General features: G+C 39.2%; 2 protein-coding genes across 3 annotated transcripts in view; both read right to left on the bottom strand.

The window, feature by feature from the left end:
• ITGA1 (integrin subunit alpha 1) overlaps positions 1–19,250 on the bottom strand; it is a 170,614-nt gene that overhangs the window by 142,785 nt on the left and 8,579 nt on the right. The window lies entirely within an intron of this gene.
• On the bottom strand, positions 13,568–16,918 carry PELO (pelota mRNA surveillance and ribosome rescue factor). Of its 2 annotated transcripts, XM_068990555.1 has the most exons (3): positions 15,394–16,918; positions 14,484–15,227; positions 13,568–14,178 (listed from the first exon to the last, which is right to left on the bottom strand). In XM_068990555.1, the coding sequence occupies exons 2-3, from the start codon at positions 15,207–15,209 to the stop codon at positions 13,744–13,746; spliced, it is 1,161 nt and encodes a 386-aa protein (XP_068846656.1). In that variant the 5' UTR covers positions 15,210–15,227; positions 15,394–16,918; the 3' UTR covers positions 13,568–13,743. The 2 variants fall into 2 exon arrangements, with proteins under 2 accessions (XP_068846656.1, XP_068846655.1); XM_068990554.1 differs by having other exon boundaries at positions 14,484–16,917.

A 19,250-nucleotide genomic window follows, 5' to 3' on the forward strand; every position in this document is an offset into this window, starting at 1 on the left:
TTCTGTATTTGACTATAGGGATTTGACTATGTGTTCCTCTTTTTCTTCCTATCTGAGACCTCATCTTTTAAAATATTTCTTTGTTGCTTACATTACCAGAGTTGCTTTCTGTTGTTTGCAAATGACAAAGAAATAGCAAGAGAATTGTGGTTTGTTTATGACTTACATTCAGCTGAAACAGTCAGCCAAAGAAAGCTGAGCAATGGAATAATGATATTCAAATAATCATTAACAGGTACCACAGGAATTAATGTGACTAAATGGAAGGAAAGACAACACCTACCATTCAACCTAAGAAGTAACATTAATTTTACTTGATTGCCTAGGCTTCCCTGATAGCTCAGTTGGTAAAGAATCCACCTGCAATGCAGGAGACCTGGTTTCAATCCCTGGGTTGGGAAGATCGCCTGGAGAAGGGAAAGGCTACCCACTCCATTATTCTGTCCTGGAAAATTCCATGGACTATATAGTCCATGGGGTCACAAAGAGTCAGACACAACTTAGTGGAGAATTCCATGGACTATATAGTCCATGGGGTCACAAAGAGTCAGACACAACTGAGTGACTTTCATTTCACTTACTTGATTGGAAGTTTAATGGTGGGTCATGGCTGATATAAATCCAATCTCAGCACTGCGGGGCTGCACGAGTTTTTGTGGCTCAGAACAGAGTAAGGACTCCCTAGATGGGTGGTTATGGTTCTGTGTGTGCACACAGTGGTGTCCTTGAAGGGGTTGCTCTTCCTGGCACGCACTGAAAAGCACTTTTCTATGTTCCTCTTATTGTATCAGTTACAAAAGTACAGTTCTCTGCTCCATCTGTGCAGTGATGTGAGACACGCATTATGTATCCTAATATAAATAAAAATATTATAAAGATTGAGGATGATCTGGCTACCCTGTCTCTTGCTGAGGGTAACTGAACAGAGTGGGTCTACTTTTTCTGGTGATGGCACCATCTTTGACAGATGGCAGGGATTTATGGTATGAAGAAACTTCAGGCATTTCTTTTGCCCCGTATTCCCATGGCTGATCTGGTGCCCTAGTGGTATATATGTCCAGAAGATGCAATGAGAAGGAGCAATAAAATTCAGTTAAATAGAACTCTTATCAATTTCCAGGCATTTTGCTTAAATCATGTTATTTATTCTTTGCAACTCTATGAGGAATGTTTCAGCATTTTTTCCACTTTAACAGATTAAAGCTCATAAATCTGAATTTGAGGATTATAAAGGTAACATGATTTGCCCAAGGTCACAGAGTCCACCTATGGTAGAGCTAAGATTTTCTAGCTAAGAGCTAATGTTCACTGCTGCCTGTTGACTGAGTGAAAGAAGACATTCAGAAGGTGACCCAGACTCACATAGCATTTTTTCAGGTGATTCCGAACAGTTGTGCTATCTTCCTGTTGCCAATTATTTTAGTTTTCACTTTCTGTACAACATATGATTTTGCTCTCTTGTTCTGTTGTACATAATTCTTGAATCCCAAGATTTATAAGCTCCATCCTCCAAGGAGTTTTTTTTTTTTTTTTGTAACCCTCTTCACTATATCGAGCAATATATGTACATCAATTAATATTTACAAATTATTCACTATCAGTCCTAATGGTGAATTTATTATAGTAAGTAAAAATATTATACCTAAAGGAATAGTCAAATCCCACAATGAGGCATTAAAGAAATATACTCCCCTCATCAACTTTTTAAAGTTGTCTTTTCAGTAGTGGGGATCTATACTTTCACAATTTCTTCTAAGCTCCATCTCTTGCTCTAGCCAGATGCTGACTCGTACTGTGGTCATAGAACACTTTAAGGCCAGCTGGCCTACTAAAGGGCCAAGACAACCTGGTTGCAGGTAAGAAAGACCTGGGGAGCTTTTTCTGAAACATACAGATGCTTGGATTCCTTTCCTCAAATATTCTGACTTAATTACCTGGGGGTGGGGCCCAGTCATCATGTGATTTAAAAACTCCCTAGTTGATTTTATTGTGCTACTTGGTTTGAGAACCACTTGCCAAACTGAAAAAACATTCCAGTAAAAATAAAGACCTGCCTGTGTTTTCTCATTACCTAGTTCTTTGGGACAGCAAGCAAAGTAGATAGGGTAGGAAAAATAACAAGGAGGGAAGTGGCAGGACTGTGCAACTTGGCATGTCATTGGAATGTAGTGAACTATTCAAAAACATTTGTAAAGTTCAACATTTTTGTGTACCTATCCACCGAGTGTTTTAAACAATTGTTTCTCTCCTAATGCTCAAGCTTTAAGGCCCCCAACAACTTTGAAAATATGGGAGTATTTGGCAAAGCATTCTAAAAAATGACCCTCTGCTCTGGAATTTGCTCCTTCTAGCAGGCTGCTCTCTTTAGCAGTCGGCCAAACCCCAAATTTGGCAGCTTGCAGAATATGGTGCAAAATAGATTCTTTTTAAACCTGAGAGTCACTGCAGATTTATTTTGCTGGAAAGATACGATTTTTAAAAATAACAATTACTGCTACCGCACCAGGTAAAGTCAGGGATCTACAAAGGGGGCTAGGAAATCAAGTGCCACATATCTTTGCTCAATCTACTGATGAAGATACGGAGGTTCAAAAGGATGAAATGATTTCAAGTCACACAACCAACTGGTTGGGCCTGGGCACATTCCGATCTGATTCATAGGCCAGTTCTCACGTCTGCCCCACCACTGCCGAGTCCTCTGAGAACAACATAGATGCCTTCTGTGATTCACAGTTATTAAGAAAGGCAGTGTTTTTGCAAATGCTGATATACAACCTTTGGTAACTAAAGCAAATAGTGTATAAATTATGTCGTCATTTTTGGTAAGCAAAATCCTTTTTATACTCTCAAGTATAAAATCTGGTTGTCTGACTGTCTTGATTCTGACAATTAAAGTTTCTAATTCATTTAGAAGGATATATGTGAACCCATGCATCAAATGCAAATCCAAGAGCTTTAACATCTACAACAAATTATTATAAAAAGGCCAGATCTTTCTCCACATTTCCTGTGAACTCATACCATTCCCCACTATATTTTACGGTGACCCAGAGAGAGTCCGAGATAAGGGTGAAAATGATTCCCAGAAAGGCAGGAAAAATTCTAACACTTATTAAGTTCTAGGCAAGGAGTTAGGGCCAGAGTGAGAAATTTCCTACAGTGATAACAGACTCATTTCTTAAAGACACATGACTTCGTTTAATGAGGCAGAGAATGAATTGTGTCTCAGCTCTTCCCACTTCCCCACATTCCGCACTTTGTTCCATTTCCTTTCACCCAGGCTGAGAATATCGCTAAGACACAAAGGGTCAGAGAACTATTCCCAGAGTTCATTCCTCCTCATAAAATATAATTTGTTCTTTCCTCCTTTCTGCAGAAAATTTCCTTCCATCACAACCCGATCCACGATGATCATTTAGTAAAATGTACTACTTCAGAGAGAAGTTGTTATTACCTATGAAGGTTATTTTCCTGAATTTTATATCAAGGATAAAATGGTGAATACAGAGATAGGAAAGACCCCAGGTCTTCCTGCTGTCCAGCCTCAGGGCTTTCTTCAGGCCCAAGTCCGCTCTCAATCGCTTCCCACTTGACCGCCGGCCCAGAAGCCTGTTTCCCCTTCCCTGAGGTGGTCACCACCACCCACTCTACCCTGGACATCCTCTTTTCCAGGAATGGCTGTGGAGCAGGACATCATGTCCTGCTCCCTCCGCTCACTGTCCACTTCCTTGCTGTCCTGCAAAAAGCAGCGAGCTCTCTCTTTTGGTTTAACTATTAAGTGATGAGAGAGAAAGAGGAGATAATAAAAATAAGGACAATACAAAGGTTCTGGAATCTTTCTGTTCTTTTCAGTCATGGTCCTGTCTTTGTTTCTGATTCTACTGATGCCTTTGTCGCTTCTTTTTGAGAGCAGGAGGCAGCATAACCTTTTTGCTCGATGATTTCTCTTCTCAGGTTTGTTGACTCTTTACTGTAAATATTTAACATCTAGAGAGCTTAGAGATTACAGAGGACCACTATTTAGAAGAAAAATATTTTACCAAGTAAATCTGAGAAGAATGCTTTCAGTTCTCTTCGCCTCATTTCTCTAGAGACTAATGCAAGATCAGTGTGAGCTTCTGGAATCTAGCAATTTAAGCTCCGAGAACACCTCCTCAGTGAAGACAGGCTGAATGAACAGGACTGAGTTCCCAGATTCCTGCCCAGTTCTGATTCCTGTACCTATTGCAGTGCTCGGAAAAAACAAAAACAAAAACACTCCTCTAAATTATGCTCATAGGATCAATGAGTTGAAACACAAGATTAAAATGTTTTATATCCACAGAGCAATTTTTCTCATTGGTTTCAAACAAAAAGTTCTAGTTTCTTTCAGTCTGTCCCAATCCTAGACTGGGTTGTCCCCAGAAAGAAAGGAACTATGATCTTCTCTATTTACCTCATGACCTTGGGGGCTGGCACACAGTAGGTGTTAATACTTAGTAAGTGGCTGTCAGAAGAATGAACTGACAACCAATTGGAAGAACCCATTCTTTTGAGTGAACTGGTTCTTAGAAGAATCAAGGCACGAGGCTGAGTCTTTCTCTAGCAGAAGATGAACAAAGAATGGACAAACTGACTTCAAAGCTGGGTTTGAGTCTCAGTGCTGCTGCTGAGAAACTGTCTTGCCTCAAGAGGAAGAATTCTGATAAAGGAGGGTTTAAGGCATTTTAGAATCCCATATTGTTCTTTGTTCACTTAGCCCAACTTCCTCCCAATATACACTGATGACAAGAAAATGAGGAAGAGATTGGAACAGGATGGATCAAACAGGAATGCAGACTCTATGAAAAACTCTTGTCTGTGGGAATTTGAGCAAGTTACCAACCCTCTATAGGCCTCAGCTGTCTCAGTTTACATTCCTATCATGAAATGAGGTAGATCAGATGATATAAAAGTTTCCATACAGCATTGATTAACCTTTTATGATTCAAAGTGATTCAGAGTCATGCATTGCAATGTATTTTCAATCTTCCTCTTCTCTATTTCATTGACCCCCACCTCCAAAAAAAAAAAAAAAAAGTGGCTTCTACAATTGTCAACAATACACTTGGAGAAGAAGAAAAAAATCTTAATTATGGTCATGGGATCAATCAGTTGAACACAAGATTAAAATGTTTTATATCCACAGAGCAATTTTTCACACTAGTTTCAAACAAAAAATTCTAGTAGATGTTTTACACTAGAACTTGATGAAAAATTCCAGACACAAAACTTCTGGAACTTAGACTTGAACTCAGAGAACTTCCTACCTTTGAATAAATTTTAGAACTAAAACCTATTGGAATTTTTTTCCTTAACAAGTATTCATCTTTCAACAATTATTTAAGTTTTCTCATTAAGACTATTATGGTAAAACTCTGGCTATCTGGAAATGTGATCTAAGTATGGCAGATGGATGAAGATTTTTTTGACTATCTTTTAATGATTTTGGAGGACAACAATTTTGAAAGACATTATATTTCCTTGACTTCTGAATGTAATGCATGGAACAGAATTCAATCCTTTCCTCAATATGTACAATAGTTATCATAACACAGTAATATCCTCAGGCCCCTGTGAAAGCCTCTAAGCCCTGGATTTTTTTCTTTTGATGGCAATCCGGAATCCACCTGAGCTGTCATTTCTCACTGCAGTCACCTCCCTGTCAGTTTGGCCACTTGTGGTCATTTCTCCTTGATATCTAATTTGCTGATTAAAGGCATGGACACATTTCTTAATTAATCTTTACATACTCAAGAGTAGCATAATTTCTGCTACTTGAGATGCTACTATGTTAGAATAATGCATACATATTAACAAAGTATGCTTAATACTTTTTAAAAAACAAGCTTGCTACAACTAAATGTGAAATACACAGATGCTGAGTTTGTGAGGCTTGGTTTTAACATGTAGACTTGCAATAGTTTCTGTATACTTTCTAATCCTCAACTATATGCTAGATTAGAATGCCATATGATTGAGTTCTGACTTTTCACCAGAGATGAAAAATAAGTGGTAGGTAAATAAAAAACATACAAAATGATTGTACAAACTTTGACCAATTATAAAATTTAGTGCTATTATTTTCTTCTTTCTATTTCTAGATACATTTGACCTACTCCAAACAGAAAACTGAGGAATGAACTACCATTCTTATATTTTTTTTAGGGAGTTGCTTTACTGGGCACCTTACCACAGCTGCTGGCTATGTGATTTTGGGCAAATTATTTAACCTCTTTTAACTTCAGGGCAACAGAGGATGAGATGGTTGGATGGCATCACCGACTCCATGGAAATAAATCTGAGTAAACTCTGGGAGACAATGAAGGACAGGGAGGCCTAGAGTGCTGCAGTCCATGGGGTTGCAGAGTGGGACACAACTTAGTAACTGAACAACAACTTCAGTTTTCTTATCTGAAAACAGTAATAACAAAGCCTTTCTCCCAGTTATCTTCAAAGATCTAAATAATTCCTTTTAAAGCACTTCCCATAGGTCTGGGCTTTAATAAGCACATGGTGACTTTTAACAAGTTGTTCATTCTTGGAGTTGCGACAGTGGCACCAACCCTGTGCATAGTCAGGCAACGTGGCTGCAAAGACATTGTTCTCCTATATTTGCTGTCCGGCAGATACTGCCTTGCCTCACTACTGGGTGTTTTCAAACCACATGTGGCAGCCTAAATTGAAATGAGCTCTTGGTCCTCTATATCTCCTATGCTATAGAAAAATAGGCATTCTAAAAAATGTGGGAAATGTTAAGGGGTGAAGGAAAGGAAACTTGAAAGAAGATGGGGAATCCAAATTCCTACAATTTATCATAAATGTCATGATCTTAAGCAACTGGCATCTAGAAAATTCCTACATTGACGTCAATTGTGATAGAATTAAAATAGTCCCTGTCAGAAGTAAAAGTGTTAACGTCAAATTTGTATGCAACTAAAGAGTTGCACACAAAAGTGGATTTTCCCTGAGGAAACACTTCTCCTAAATTTAAACGAATGAATTCACAATATTCCAGTTTCATTCCCAGTGTTATTTACTACAACAGAATATACTAACATGTTTCTTAAGATAGAGAAATTAAATACTGCAAAATAAATGGGCTTTCAAATAGTATACTTGGGAAATCTACAAAGAACACATAGTCCCTACAAAGGAAGAATTCTTGCCATATAAAGAAATAACGATGAATGAGATTTTATCTTTTCCACTTCAGCTTAACAAAATATCTTTTGCCAATACTTTTTCATAGTCTTTCTAATTTAACTATATCCTTCCTGAACTTAGCCAATTTCTTTTTTATTTCTAGTTAAGTTTACCTGCTACTTGATAATGTTAAGTAACTCAAGTTGTTCTAGACCATTACTAGAGATTTTATTCTCCAATGTCTTAATGAGATGCATTGCTGACTTTGAATTTTTTCTAAGTAAGGCATCCTTGATACACAAAAATATTATATTTGCATCTCAACTCCATCAGAAATCATTTTGACTTTTCCCTAACACTTTTATTCTGAACTTCTACATTGAGTATTCATCAATAAAACACATAACACATTAAGAAAATCTTGAATAGCACTTTTCTAAATGACTAAATCTCTTAAATTATATAAACTGAATTACAGCACAAAGTTTAAATATGCTGACATTAATTTAAAGAAAACTATTTAGGGCTTTAAAATTTTTATCTGAAATTTATTTTTTTAATTGCTTTTTACATCCCATTTTAAATTCTTTTCACTAATTTGGAGCTCATTTACTGAAAAATGTGTATTGACAAAATTATAGGCTGATCAAAATCAACTTTTAAAACAGATATAAAAACTTTGCAAAATTTATGCCACAATTCTGACAATTGTGGTTCTTCAGGGAATAGAAGAGGAAGTGGTGATGGAAATCAAAGATACGCAAACTCCAGAGGATGGTGAAGGACAGCGAAGCCTGGTGCGCTGCAGTCCAAAGGGTTGCAAAGAGTCAGACACCACTTAGTGACTAAATAACAAGGGCCCTATAGCAGCAACCTTTCGGCCTGAAGGAAACAGAGCTTGCTAATAATTCGTGTACTCTGGGAATCCAGAAACAAACAAAAAAAATCCCTTAATAAATTCAATCACCTTCTAACATTTCTTGTTTAAAAACAAACTTTTCATACGCTAGTTTGATGAGCTAGATGGCTGGGGCTCAGTTGGTGAAGAATCTGCCTGCAGTGCAGGAGACCCAGGTTCGATCCCTGGGTTGGGAAGATCCCCTGGAGAAGGACATGGCAAACCACTCCAGTATCTTTGCCTGGAAAATCCCATGAACAGAGGAGCCTGGTGGGCTGGGGGTCACAAAGAGTTTGGCACGACTGAGCGACTAACACACACGTAGATGGGTAGGGTGGGGGGTGGGGTGGGAGGGAGGTCTAAGAAGGAGGGAATATATGTATACATACAGTTCATTCAGTTTGTTTTGCAACAGAAACTAACACATTGTAAAGCAATTATACTCCAATAAAAATACATATATAAAATTAATTTGGCTTTTGCTCTCCAACTTAGAATTTTCCTTAAAAACTTAAAAAAAAAATCAGCTTTCTATGAAATCAAACTTTAGCTATTCTACATGTATATCTCTAGTACACTAGAGAGATGTGTAAAAGGAAAAATAATGACCTGGCATATTACTTGTTGAAATCTATAAATAGCTGTGGTTTATTATAATACAGTCAGGTAGCATTTAAAGAGATTAAATATTGCTCTTTCCTTATCCTTGGATGCTTGGTCCTTTTTTATTTCTAGTTTCACTAAAATTTCCTAGTTTTCTTTTTTTGATCCATGATTTCACGTCTGCCTATATGCTGACATCTTGTGTATTACTATCCACAGTCAAATCCTTTATCCTGAACTTCAGAGTTGTATGCACAATAGCCTAAGAAACGTTCTTCTGGAGACTCACTCACTCATTCAATTTTTTTTTTTTGTGCATCAACTTTATGTCTGGGTTTGTTCTCAGCATTGGGGATATAGCAATGAACCTAACAGACAATAATCTCTGCCCTCCTAGAGCTTATATCCTAGATAGATGACAAGCAAAGCAACTAAGTGAATTTAAGCATTACAGAGAAAACTTAAGGCAAGGAAGGATAAGGGAAACTTTGAGAAGGTTAGTTTTTCAAAAAAGGCTGCTTTTTCTTTTTTGTCACTAAGGTGACATTTGCACAAAAACCTGAAGGGAGTGAGTAAGCAAGCATATAGCGATGTGGTAGAAAAGCATTCCAAGAGTCCCATAGGCACTTCCAACCAGATTCCAAACTGAACTTACTGCCTCTCTTCCTAGTTTTTCCTGTGTTTGAATTATGCCATCATTTCTCCCACCATTCAAGAAAGAAAAAAAAAAAAACCCTGAGATTTACCCCTAGACTCGACTCCTTCCATAACTCTGAACAATCTTCAAGTCCCATTGATCCTATCTCTTAGTATCTCCTTGTGACTTCTATTCATTGTACTGCCTTGTTTAGGCCATCATTTTCCTGTTAAATTTTTCCAGTAAGTGTTCTCTTAACCTGTCCCCTTGCCTCCAATCTTGCCACCAGTCTTGTCACCTCCAACCCATTCTTGATGTCAGCGATATTTGTGAAATGCAAAGTTTGTCATGCCATCCTGTTTAAACTTTTCAGTGGTTTCTAAGGGTCAAACCTACCCCTTATCATGGCGTGGGGAGAGGGGGGTCAAAGGTGATTAGCACATTTGCCCTGCCTGCGTCCTCTTGCTGATCTTTCCAGGTTTATTATTTTAAGCAAATATGCTGCCTTTGTAAAGTTCCTCTTAAAAGCCACCTCTTACAACAGTGTGTCCTCTTAAACATTCTACAAGTTACTTTTATAACAGTGACTTATGTTTCTTTCCTAAATCCAGCTCAGTACCTGATCCACACAGGCACTAAAAAAATGGATAAAATTAAATGTACTGCCTTTAAGAAGTGGTGAATGTAAGTGTGGTAACCCCATATCTCAGCTCTAGGCACAAGCAGAAGGATTTCTCTCTCCTCAAACCCTAAGAAACATCTTAGAAACCTGTTTCCAACATCCAATTCAACATATTTGGATACTGAACAAAAGTAGCCAGTATTATTTGCTTGGAAAACCATCTGATTTGAAAGTGAAATAATACTTTCCCAAATAAGAGCTTTTTACTCCAGAGGAATTATCATATACACCATTTCATCTGTGTACTTTTTTTTTTTTTTTTAGCAACACAGAGAATTTCAGTTCCAGTATATAGGAATTGCAGAAATTATGAATCACTTCTCTTAAAGAATATGTGAAGCTGAGAGATCTGGTTAAAGGGATTTAAAAAATGTCATCAGTTAGTGACTGAAAATAAGCAGACGTAACAGAAAATTAGCCTCACAAAGCTATTCTAGTCGCACCTGGGAGAAAAATAATTCAACTTGAATATACAAGAGTAATGAAAGTGAAATACAGACAGAAAATTAACAAAATATTTAACATAAACAGGAGACCAGGAAAAAAAAAAAAAAAACAGGAGACCAGGAATAGCAAAATATAATTTGATATGTATCATACCTGCAACAAAAGAAAACAAACTGCAAATTTCTCATTTATTAAGCCTAGCAAGGGTAGCAATCTGTTTACAACAAGCACCTGGGGATAAACAGAACCTTATAGTACAACACTGTATTAATTTGAGGTATGTTATTGACAGTGTTTTCATTTGTTACCATAGTCATTCCTTATTAATGAATAGCAATTGGAATTAAACTGCTGTATATGCTTTCCAAAGACCTACGGTTCATCTGTTTTTTAGAGAACAGTAAAAAATAATTATTTGAACCAATTTATTATGTTCCTATCACTATTTTGATATTTACACCTATGTATCTAGGAAGATATATACTTGATAATGGTCTTGGTAAAACATTTAACTTTAAAAAATACAAATTCTTAAAGATACTTTAATTAGACATAGAAAGAGGCTTTCATTTAGTTTTATAGATAATTGAATATTGGTAGTTAGTTTTCCTGAAAGATCTTAAAACTCAAATCTTTTTCTCTACGGCTGGCAACCCTAGGCAGAGATTAACTGGCACAAGGAGAATAAGCCACTGCCTAAACGTTTTATTGGTTTTTATTACACATGGCAATCAACTGGAGATGCTAATATACAGGCTGCAGTTCAACAGGTCTAAGGAAGAGTCCTGGACTCTAGTTTCTAACAAGCTCTCAGAAGATGCTGCTGGTTCATGGAAACCACACTTTTGAACAGCAAAGCCTGAATCCAGGGTCTCAGCCTTGTTATCTATTGGAAGTCACCCGGGAGCTTTAATAATGATTAAAAAAAATACTCTATCATTTCTAGGACTGCAAAGTTATTTAGTCTGGGGTCCAGTCTGGGTATTGAGTTTTTACAGTTTCCAAGCTAAAATGAGTTCCCAAGCCCACCTGGGCTTCCCTGGAAGCTCACATCGTAAAGAGTCTGCCTGCAAAGATCCCTGGTAAGGAAGATCCTCTGGGAAAGGAAATGGCAACCCACTTCAGTATTCTTGCCTGGAGAATCCCACAGGTGGAGGAGCCTGGCAGACTACATTCCATGGGGTCAGAAAGAGAAGGAAACAACTGAACGACTTCATTCACTTACTTAAGCTAAGATGAAGCTAAATTTGAGAATTTAACATTCTAAAACGTATTGGTTAGATTTACTGTTAGGTTTTTTTTCCCCTGGTTTCTATCACCATGGTTAACAGCTAGAACTAACCTGTACTAGATAGATAATGAGCAAGAGGCCCCAAATCTCCAATTTCTGACTGAAAAAACAATGCAGTATCAATAAGGTTCTAATATTAAGAATCTTAGTGACTTCATATTTACACTCCTACCAAATTATTAGTAACATAAATATCCATAAAATTATAATGAAATGACAATTTAAATCACTTTGATTAGGAAGTAGATATTTTAAAATGTCCTTTTAAAGTATATAGAGGTGTCTATCCCTAACTACAGGCTTCTCTGGTGGCTCAGTGGTAAAGAATCCACCTGCCAACACAGGAGACCCGAGTTTGATCCCTGGATTCAGATGATCTCCTGGAAAAGGAAAACGCAACCCACTCTAGTATTTTTCCCTTGGAAATCCCATGGACAGAGGAACCTGGTGGGCTATAGTCTATGGGGTCACAAGAGTTGGACACCACTTAGAGACTAAACAACCACCACCGCTAACTACAGATAAAAAGGTCAGATTAGTTAGGAAGTTTTTTATAAACAATATACAAACTTGGCACACCAGCAGAAAGGCTCAGAAGACAGAAAGGACAAGCAAATTTAACTTGGTATCCTTATTTGAAGCAGGCACTACTGACCCCGGAGTTACAGACTGACTTATCACTCTTTGTTCGTAGGCCTTTCCTATTATTTCACTAAGTTGAGATGTGAAAAATGTTAAGATGTGATTATATTTCAAGGCCCCCTCCTTAATTCTTAAATTGCACACAAAAAATAATGGAAAATATTTTAAACTCTCAGGTATTTGCATAAAGTCCCTAATTATAGTAAACAGCTGGAGTACAAATCAACTGCCATTTACTAATGATGTGACAGGCTTCCCTGGTGGCTCAGACAATAAAGAATCCGCCTGCAATGTGGGAGACCTGGGTTTGATCCCTGGGTTGGGAGGATTCCTGGAGGGGGGCAGGGCAACCCACTCCAGTATTCTGGACTGGAGAATCCCATGGACAGAGGAGCCTGGTGGGCTATAGTCCATGAGGCTGCAGAGTTGGACACGACTGAGCGACTGAAAACAATGACGTGACAAACTTTCTGAACAGGCTTTCTCACCCCTCCATTAAGAATGTAAATGCACAGACAAATTCATGGCAGCATCAACTTATGATAATCTCCCTAATACATAAACAGTGTGGCAGAGCAAAGAACTTAAGTACAGACTGCACACTATATCTAGGTTTGCCATTAATTAGCTCTTAATAAGCAAATCCCATACTTAGCCTCAGTTTAAAAATAAAAGCACCTTAAGTAGACTATCCTGAGAATCTTTAGTAGATCAAAGCTCTACAACCTAAAAGTAACTAATTAGGCGCTCCTCTAAAGTAAATATGATTTATTCCAAACTAGCAAGAAAAACCCAGCTTATTACTTTTAACAAGGTTGGTTTAACAAGTTTCTTAAGAAAAATAGATTCTAACTTTAGCCTCAGGGAAGTCTTCTAATTACTAAGCAATGATTTAAAATAGCAAGTAAATTAAAAAATTAAGAAAAATTGGAATGTGGGGGAGATGGCAAGTAAAAGCATCATATAACGTAGTGTAAGAATACACCGTGCCAAATTAAACAATGTAAAGTGAAGATAATGAGATATTAAAAAGCTTTTCCTAAGGAAAACTACTTCAAAGCATGCTGTATGGAATTTTTATGTTCCATCCCAAAGAATATATAGGCATTCTTTTTAAATATACAAAATGTTTCTAAGAGCTGCGAATAACTCATAATTCCAAAATAAAATTATCCCAATTAATAATATATGGAGATTATGTCTTTTTATTGTTCAGTTTGAAAACATGTCTTGCCAACCACAAATCACCTAGAGTGACCAAATACATGAAAAATCCCTGTAAGAACCAAAGTGCTATTTTTGCAGCTTTCTTCACAGGATGCTGAGAAAATGTAACAGTGAAGGAGTGAGAAACAGGTTGTCTCAATTATTGGTTGCAATCATTCATCTTCTTCAGAACTGGAATCATTCTCTTGGTCAGAGAGTTCAGGGACAGGGAAGCGGAGGATGGCAGCTATTCCAGTCAACTGGCTGAGCTGTTCCCCAGACACGTGAAGACTAGAGAATATCCTAACGGTGCCTGCGTTCTCTTTCACGCTGTCCACCAGCCGCACATACCGGCTGCGTGTGGCTACATCCTGGTGCCTGAACAGCTCATCGCTGATGAGCAATGTGTCAATTGCCATGGCCTCATTGGCCTTCTCCACCTGCTTGAGTCCATAAAATGCTCGGTCAGGTTCGTGTTGCAACATTTTATAGAAATCATCCAAGGCCTTTACTTCCCCAGCGGCTTTCGTGTCTGAAAGGCGGCTAGCTACTGTAGGGTCACAAAGAGCCTCTTTCAGGGAGTACTTGTGTCCAGAGGAGGCATGTACCTAGAATCACAATTATAAAAGTTAGTCAAAAGAATCTCTTAGGGTATCCATTAAACTGCCCACAATGACCTCAAGCCAAAAACACTACTAAGGTTTTATATGTTTAAGAATTTAAACCAAGTTTATTACATAAAATCTCTAGCTGCTTAACAGGTTTCTTTTCACCGCATTATCCAATTCACAATCCTAGCCAAGTTAAACCTTTTTTCCTCTTGTACTATTCTGAGTTCTAAAACGTTAGCAGTAGTTTAAGCAAACCCCTCTGCCCATCCATGTTTAATTATCCCTGGGTAAGACTGTTTTACCTGAAGGAATTTGGACCGGTTTTCCAGGAGCACTTTGTTGTCGGTCTTCACTGCCTGTTGAAACATGTAGTCGCAGAACTGCTCCCTCACAAATCCTGGGCTGGCCACTAGGACGCACTTTACAACATCGAAGTGTATGTGGCGCTGGATGGCCTGGACCACCTGTTCATAGAACCGCTCCAAGGCCCGGTCGTGCTGCGAGCAGTTGCCTTTCCGTTTCCGAGGGATGTTCACTTCCACCTTGGCCCGAGTGAGGGTCATGCTGGGAGTGACTAAGCAGATATGGGCGAGGCCTTCCTGCATAACCACAGCCGCCACATCGGCGCTCCAGGCTGGGTCACAGGCTTGCTCGATGCGCTCCAGGACCACACTGTCCCACTGTTTTTTGGCCAGGGTGAACTGGCGGTTGGGCTCCAGCTCGATGGTGTGGTAAGCCCCCATCTTGACATACTCATTCTCTTGGATGTTGGTCCCCTTGACCCGCAGCTGGCATGCTTGGGAGTCGAAGTCGATGGCCTCCACACAGAGAGTGAGGGTCGTGCGGACCCGGTTGCTCCCCACGCTGCCGGTGGAGGACTCGGTCTGCACCTTGCGGATGGTGGAAGCGCGCAGGCTGTCGCCCACCTGCACTAGATTGTAGGTGTGCCACATGTCCTCGGGTTCCTCGGGAACCAGGGTCACCTGGCCCGCATTGTCTTTCTCAATGTCCTTCCTCACGAGCTTCATGACCCTGGCGGGGGATCACTGCCAAAACAAGAGGAACCGAGGGGGTCCCCACGGGAAAAGGGGTCGGGAAGGGAAAGAAATTCTAGGCCGGGAAGGGGGCGGGGCCCGGTTCCTACCGGCACCTGCCTCGCGAGAAGGAAACACGTTATATCCGACTCTAGCGGCCGCGGGGTGGGGCACTTACTCTAGCCCTTCCTTTTCGTAGTCTTGAGGCGCGCCGCGCAAAATCGGCTCGAGAGACACCGCTGCGAACACCTTTCTCTCCGCGGTTCCGGCTGCTGTACTGAGCAAGACTGATGCAACGAGGGCGCATGCGCAGCCCGCGTCCTGCCTCCCAGCGCGCGGCTTACGTCCCCAAGGAGGAGGCGGGGCCGCAGCTTGCGCGTGCGCAGGCGCGCTAAGCCCGGAGGTGTTTCCCGAAAAATAAACCACCTAAGGAAAGCACACGGAGTCTTTGGTGGCGAGTGTTTGGTATTAGTGCTGAACTTGGACTTCCTAAGTTTTTTCTTCCACCCCTGTTTGTGAAGATTCTGGGGAGTTGTGAGTGCAAATATATATTATATATATATATTTTAAGCTGTGTGCTGCACCTTCTCCCTATGGGTAATTCTAGTTACGAAAAAGTAATAATTTATGGAAAAGTAAAAGGGCTCTGAAAAGTGCAGACTTGGCACCAAGGGCCAAACTACGCCCCACCTTGCTCCTGCCTCATCCGCACTCAGACGGTGCACGCTTTCTGGAGCTGCTCAGTCCAGAAGCTGTTTCTTAAGAACGTCTGGTCACGGGGCATCTGCACTGAGTAACGTGCCCGCTGCCTTCTGCTTTCAGTTGACCACGATCTGATTAACCCAGATGTTAGAACACTGATCCCAGAGAGAGAAGAAACCATCTGTGGAATTTACCCCTGGATGGACCTCTCAGTTGCTTTGATCTGATGTCCTGAGGACCCCAGAAGCCAAGGTTGGCAGTCTCAGCTTTCCTCTGCTCAGCAGCCTGTGAAATGTTTACGGTAGAGGTTGGGTCTCAACAGTTTAGGAACGGATCTTCATTGTCAAAGCTGAGCTGAGACCCTGGGGAAGTGGAGGAAGGACTGATTTACCCTGACTGAACAGCGGCAGAATTCAGTTGGGAAAAAAAAAAAAAAAAAATCCTTAAGTCACTTAACATTTTGGGATGAAGGAGAGGCGGGGGTAGTTTGAAAGGTGGGAATTGCCTCTTAAAAGGACCAGTGAATCGAAAAAGCCACCAAAGTTTTGAGAGTTAAGATGGCTTGGAGGGCAGAGGGCACAAATCTTCCCCATTCGCCTTCATATGTTATTGGGTAAGGCATTGGAAGGGAAACTTAACCACCCTAAAATGTAAGACTGGGATGAAAGAGCATAATATGACTTTGGCACAAATCTTGATACCCAAATCTCTATTAACTTCCTCAAAGGTTGTCAGGGGCGGGGGAACACAAAGGCCCCCTCCAAAACTCTAGTGCAAATTAGAACAGGTTTTTTTTTTGGTGGCATCTCCTATTCCTTGCCCTTTCTGTACTGTACCTCCTTCTTTCGCCACCTTCTATCATACTGAGTGCCCTCCCAAAGTTCCTAACGCAGACTGCCTTCTTCTTCCAGAACTCAACAACTTTACATTGAGCAAGGAGCTGAATACACTAAAGTGTGAGTATGGCTTTTGTCTCCAACAGACATGTATCTTTCTAAAAGGTGCTTGTTAAGCTTGAAGAATTCTTAACTGGTAGTGTGTGTGTGTGAGAGAGAGAGAGAGAGAGAAAGAGAGAGAGAGAGAGAGAGAGAGGTGGCGGGTAAAGAAGGAGGAGGAGATGCTTTGAGATGCTCCTTGGTCACTTTCTTAAGTATAATCATTCCCCCTCTTGAAAATCTGCCAAGGATCAAAACCCACAGTGATAGGTACTCAGGGCCCTTAATACATATTAGGTTTTTAGTGAAGAGCTATCACTTCTTGAATATTCACCAGGTACTCCCTATGCTTTTTCCAGTTCTTACCTATAAGGTAAATATTTGTTATTCTCATACATGAATGAAGAAAATGAATTAGAGAGGTTAAGGGATGTATTCAAGTCACATAACCAGTATTCAAATCCAAGCCTGCTTAATTCCACACTCATTCCACCAACACAAATCTAAATTTATGGACGCTTGAAATCATCCCCTAAACTCTGAAGGTTATGTGTAGTTGTTCAGTTGCTCAGTCATGTCCGACTTTTTGGGACCCCATGGACTGCAGCACACCAGGCTTCCCTCTCATCCACTATCTCCTGGAGTTTGCTCAAATTTATGTTCATTAAGTCACTGATGCTATCTAACCATCTCATCCTCTCCTGTCATTTCCCCTTAACTCTCACCTTTATCAGTTAAACCAAGACTCACAGCTTAGGAGTCAACCTGGGGCATTGAAAGGAGGGTTTCTTCCTTGCTCTTTTATTACTAAAACAAAAAAGTCCTTATATTCTTTTCAACATAATTTTCCTTCTGCTTGGTCTTGGTCACCATTGTAATTCTCGAGAAAGATCAAATATCCTACCTTAGAAAAATAAATATATATTTCTACATTGCAAATCAATGATAAACCTCTGTTGACTGTTGATTTTGTGATTTTTCTTCTTTCTTTTTAATTATGAGACACACTGGTTTGGGTTGTCTTTTAAAATATAAATGTGCTTCAGTGATTGAACATACTACAAAACTTTCACAGAAATGTTTTTTGATCTGAAATGTCCATAACAAAATTTTTTTTTAGTAATTTGAGCTTGTTGAATGGTCAGATGTTTTTCTCCCAGATTTTGTGTTATAACTTAGTCTTTCTAGGTCAGTCATCACAGTTCTGAGTTATTTGGGGGTTCTCATTCTCTGTTAAAATCCAAATTCCATGAAATTCAAGGCTTTCAAGACATGACTTTACAAATTTTATTTCCTGTATCCCCTTCAGCCCCCTAAATTCCTCAATGGGAGCAGTCTTTGTTCCCTGTACATCCTGGCAACTTTCTACTTTGCTGCCTTAGCTCTTATCTTTTAAAATGTCACTTTCTTTCACCCCTACTTCCATAAATCCATTTCAGCTTACTTATCATTAAGCTTCAATGTTACCTTCAAGTTGAAACCATGCATTCTATTAGTTGGGTACATTTCTTTCTTACTGAAATCTGGATGGGTACATCCTTGCATCCCTCCACTCTCCCATGAAAAGTCCCCTTGCACCTAGTAGGCACTCATATATGGATGACGAGCTGAGTGGATCAGATAAAAAATGTAGTAACTATATTTAACATTATTACAGATACTTCTTAAGATACTGATATTATTAACTATAGCTCACCTGGCTTACAAAGTAGTTCCCTTTATTTTCAGATTTCAACGGTTACAGTAGTTATATGACATATAGCCAGTATAGAGTGTTTTCAGTCTTTAAATAAGCAAAATCATGAGGAAAAAAAACGCCAACATTTAACTATGCTACTTTAAATCCTAATTTTGTACTTATTTATTGGCTCTTTGAAGATAGAAATTTTTGTATCAGTAACTTTAATTATATCTATTTTTCCTATAAACTTTTATTTATATTAATCTCTCCAGAAGAAAGAGAAGTCAGTGTTGTTGCTTCCAAAAGCTTTCAATTTGTTGTTTTTGATATACTTCCAGTGTCTCAGTTGGGCTAGAAGTCAAATATCCTGGATTGTAATTCTTACACTGTCAATTGTTTTTACTATAATTTCTGGCACCACTTAATCTCCTTGAAACTGAACTTCTTTTACTTAGGAACTGAGGAAGTTGAATTCAGTAATTAAAATTGTTTTAACTGTAAAACCTATTCTGCAATGGTATTTTTAAAAAATTAAAACACTACCCATAATCTCACCCTGACACACTTATTTTCAGTTTTGAATCTGATTCTTCTAAGGCCGATTTTAGTGGTAAAAGATCAATACTAATTTTAATGTTTACATGTCAAGAGTTAGCAGACCTGAGTTACGGTCTTTTCTAGCTCGATTTTAGCAACTTTAGATAAGTTCCCAACCTC

Source organism: Capricornis sumatraensis, chromosome 18 (genome assembly GCF_032405125.1).
Source record: "Capricornis sumatraensis isolate serow.1 chromosome 18, serow.2, whole genome shotgun sequence".
Taxonomy (NCBI): domain Eukaryota; kingdom Metazoa; phylum Chordata; class Mammalia; order Artiodactyla; family Bovidae; genus Capricornis; species Capricornis sumatraensis.

Bases quoted from the DNA above. Each gene is read 5' to 3' on its own strand.
- PELO (XM_068990555.1), bottom strand. From the start codon at position 15,209: ATGAAGCTCGTGAGGAAGGACATTGAGAAAGACAATGCGGGCCAGGTG. The intron at 14,179-14,483 runs GTAAAACAGTCT...TTGTGATTCTAG, and splicing joins ACCGGTCCAAATTCCTTCAG to GTACATGCCTCCTCTGGACA.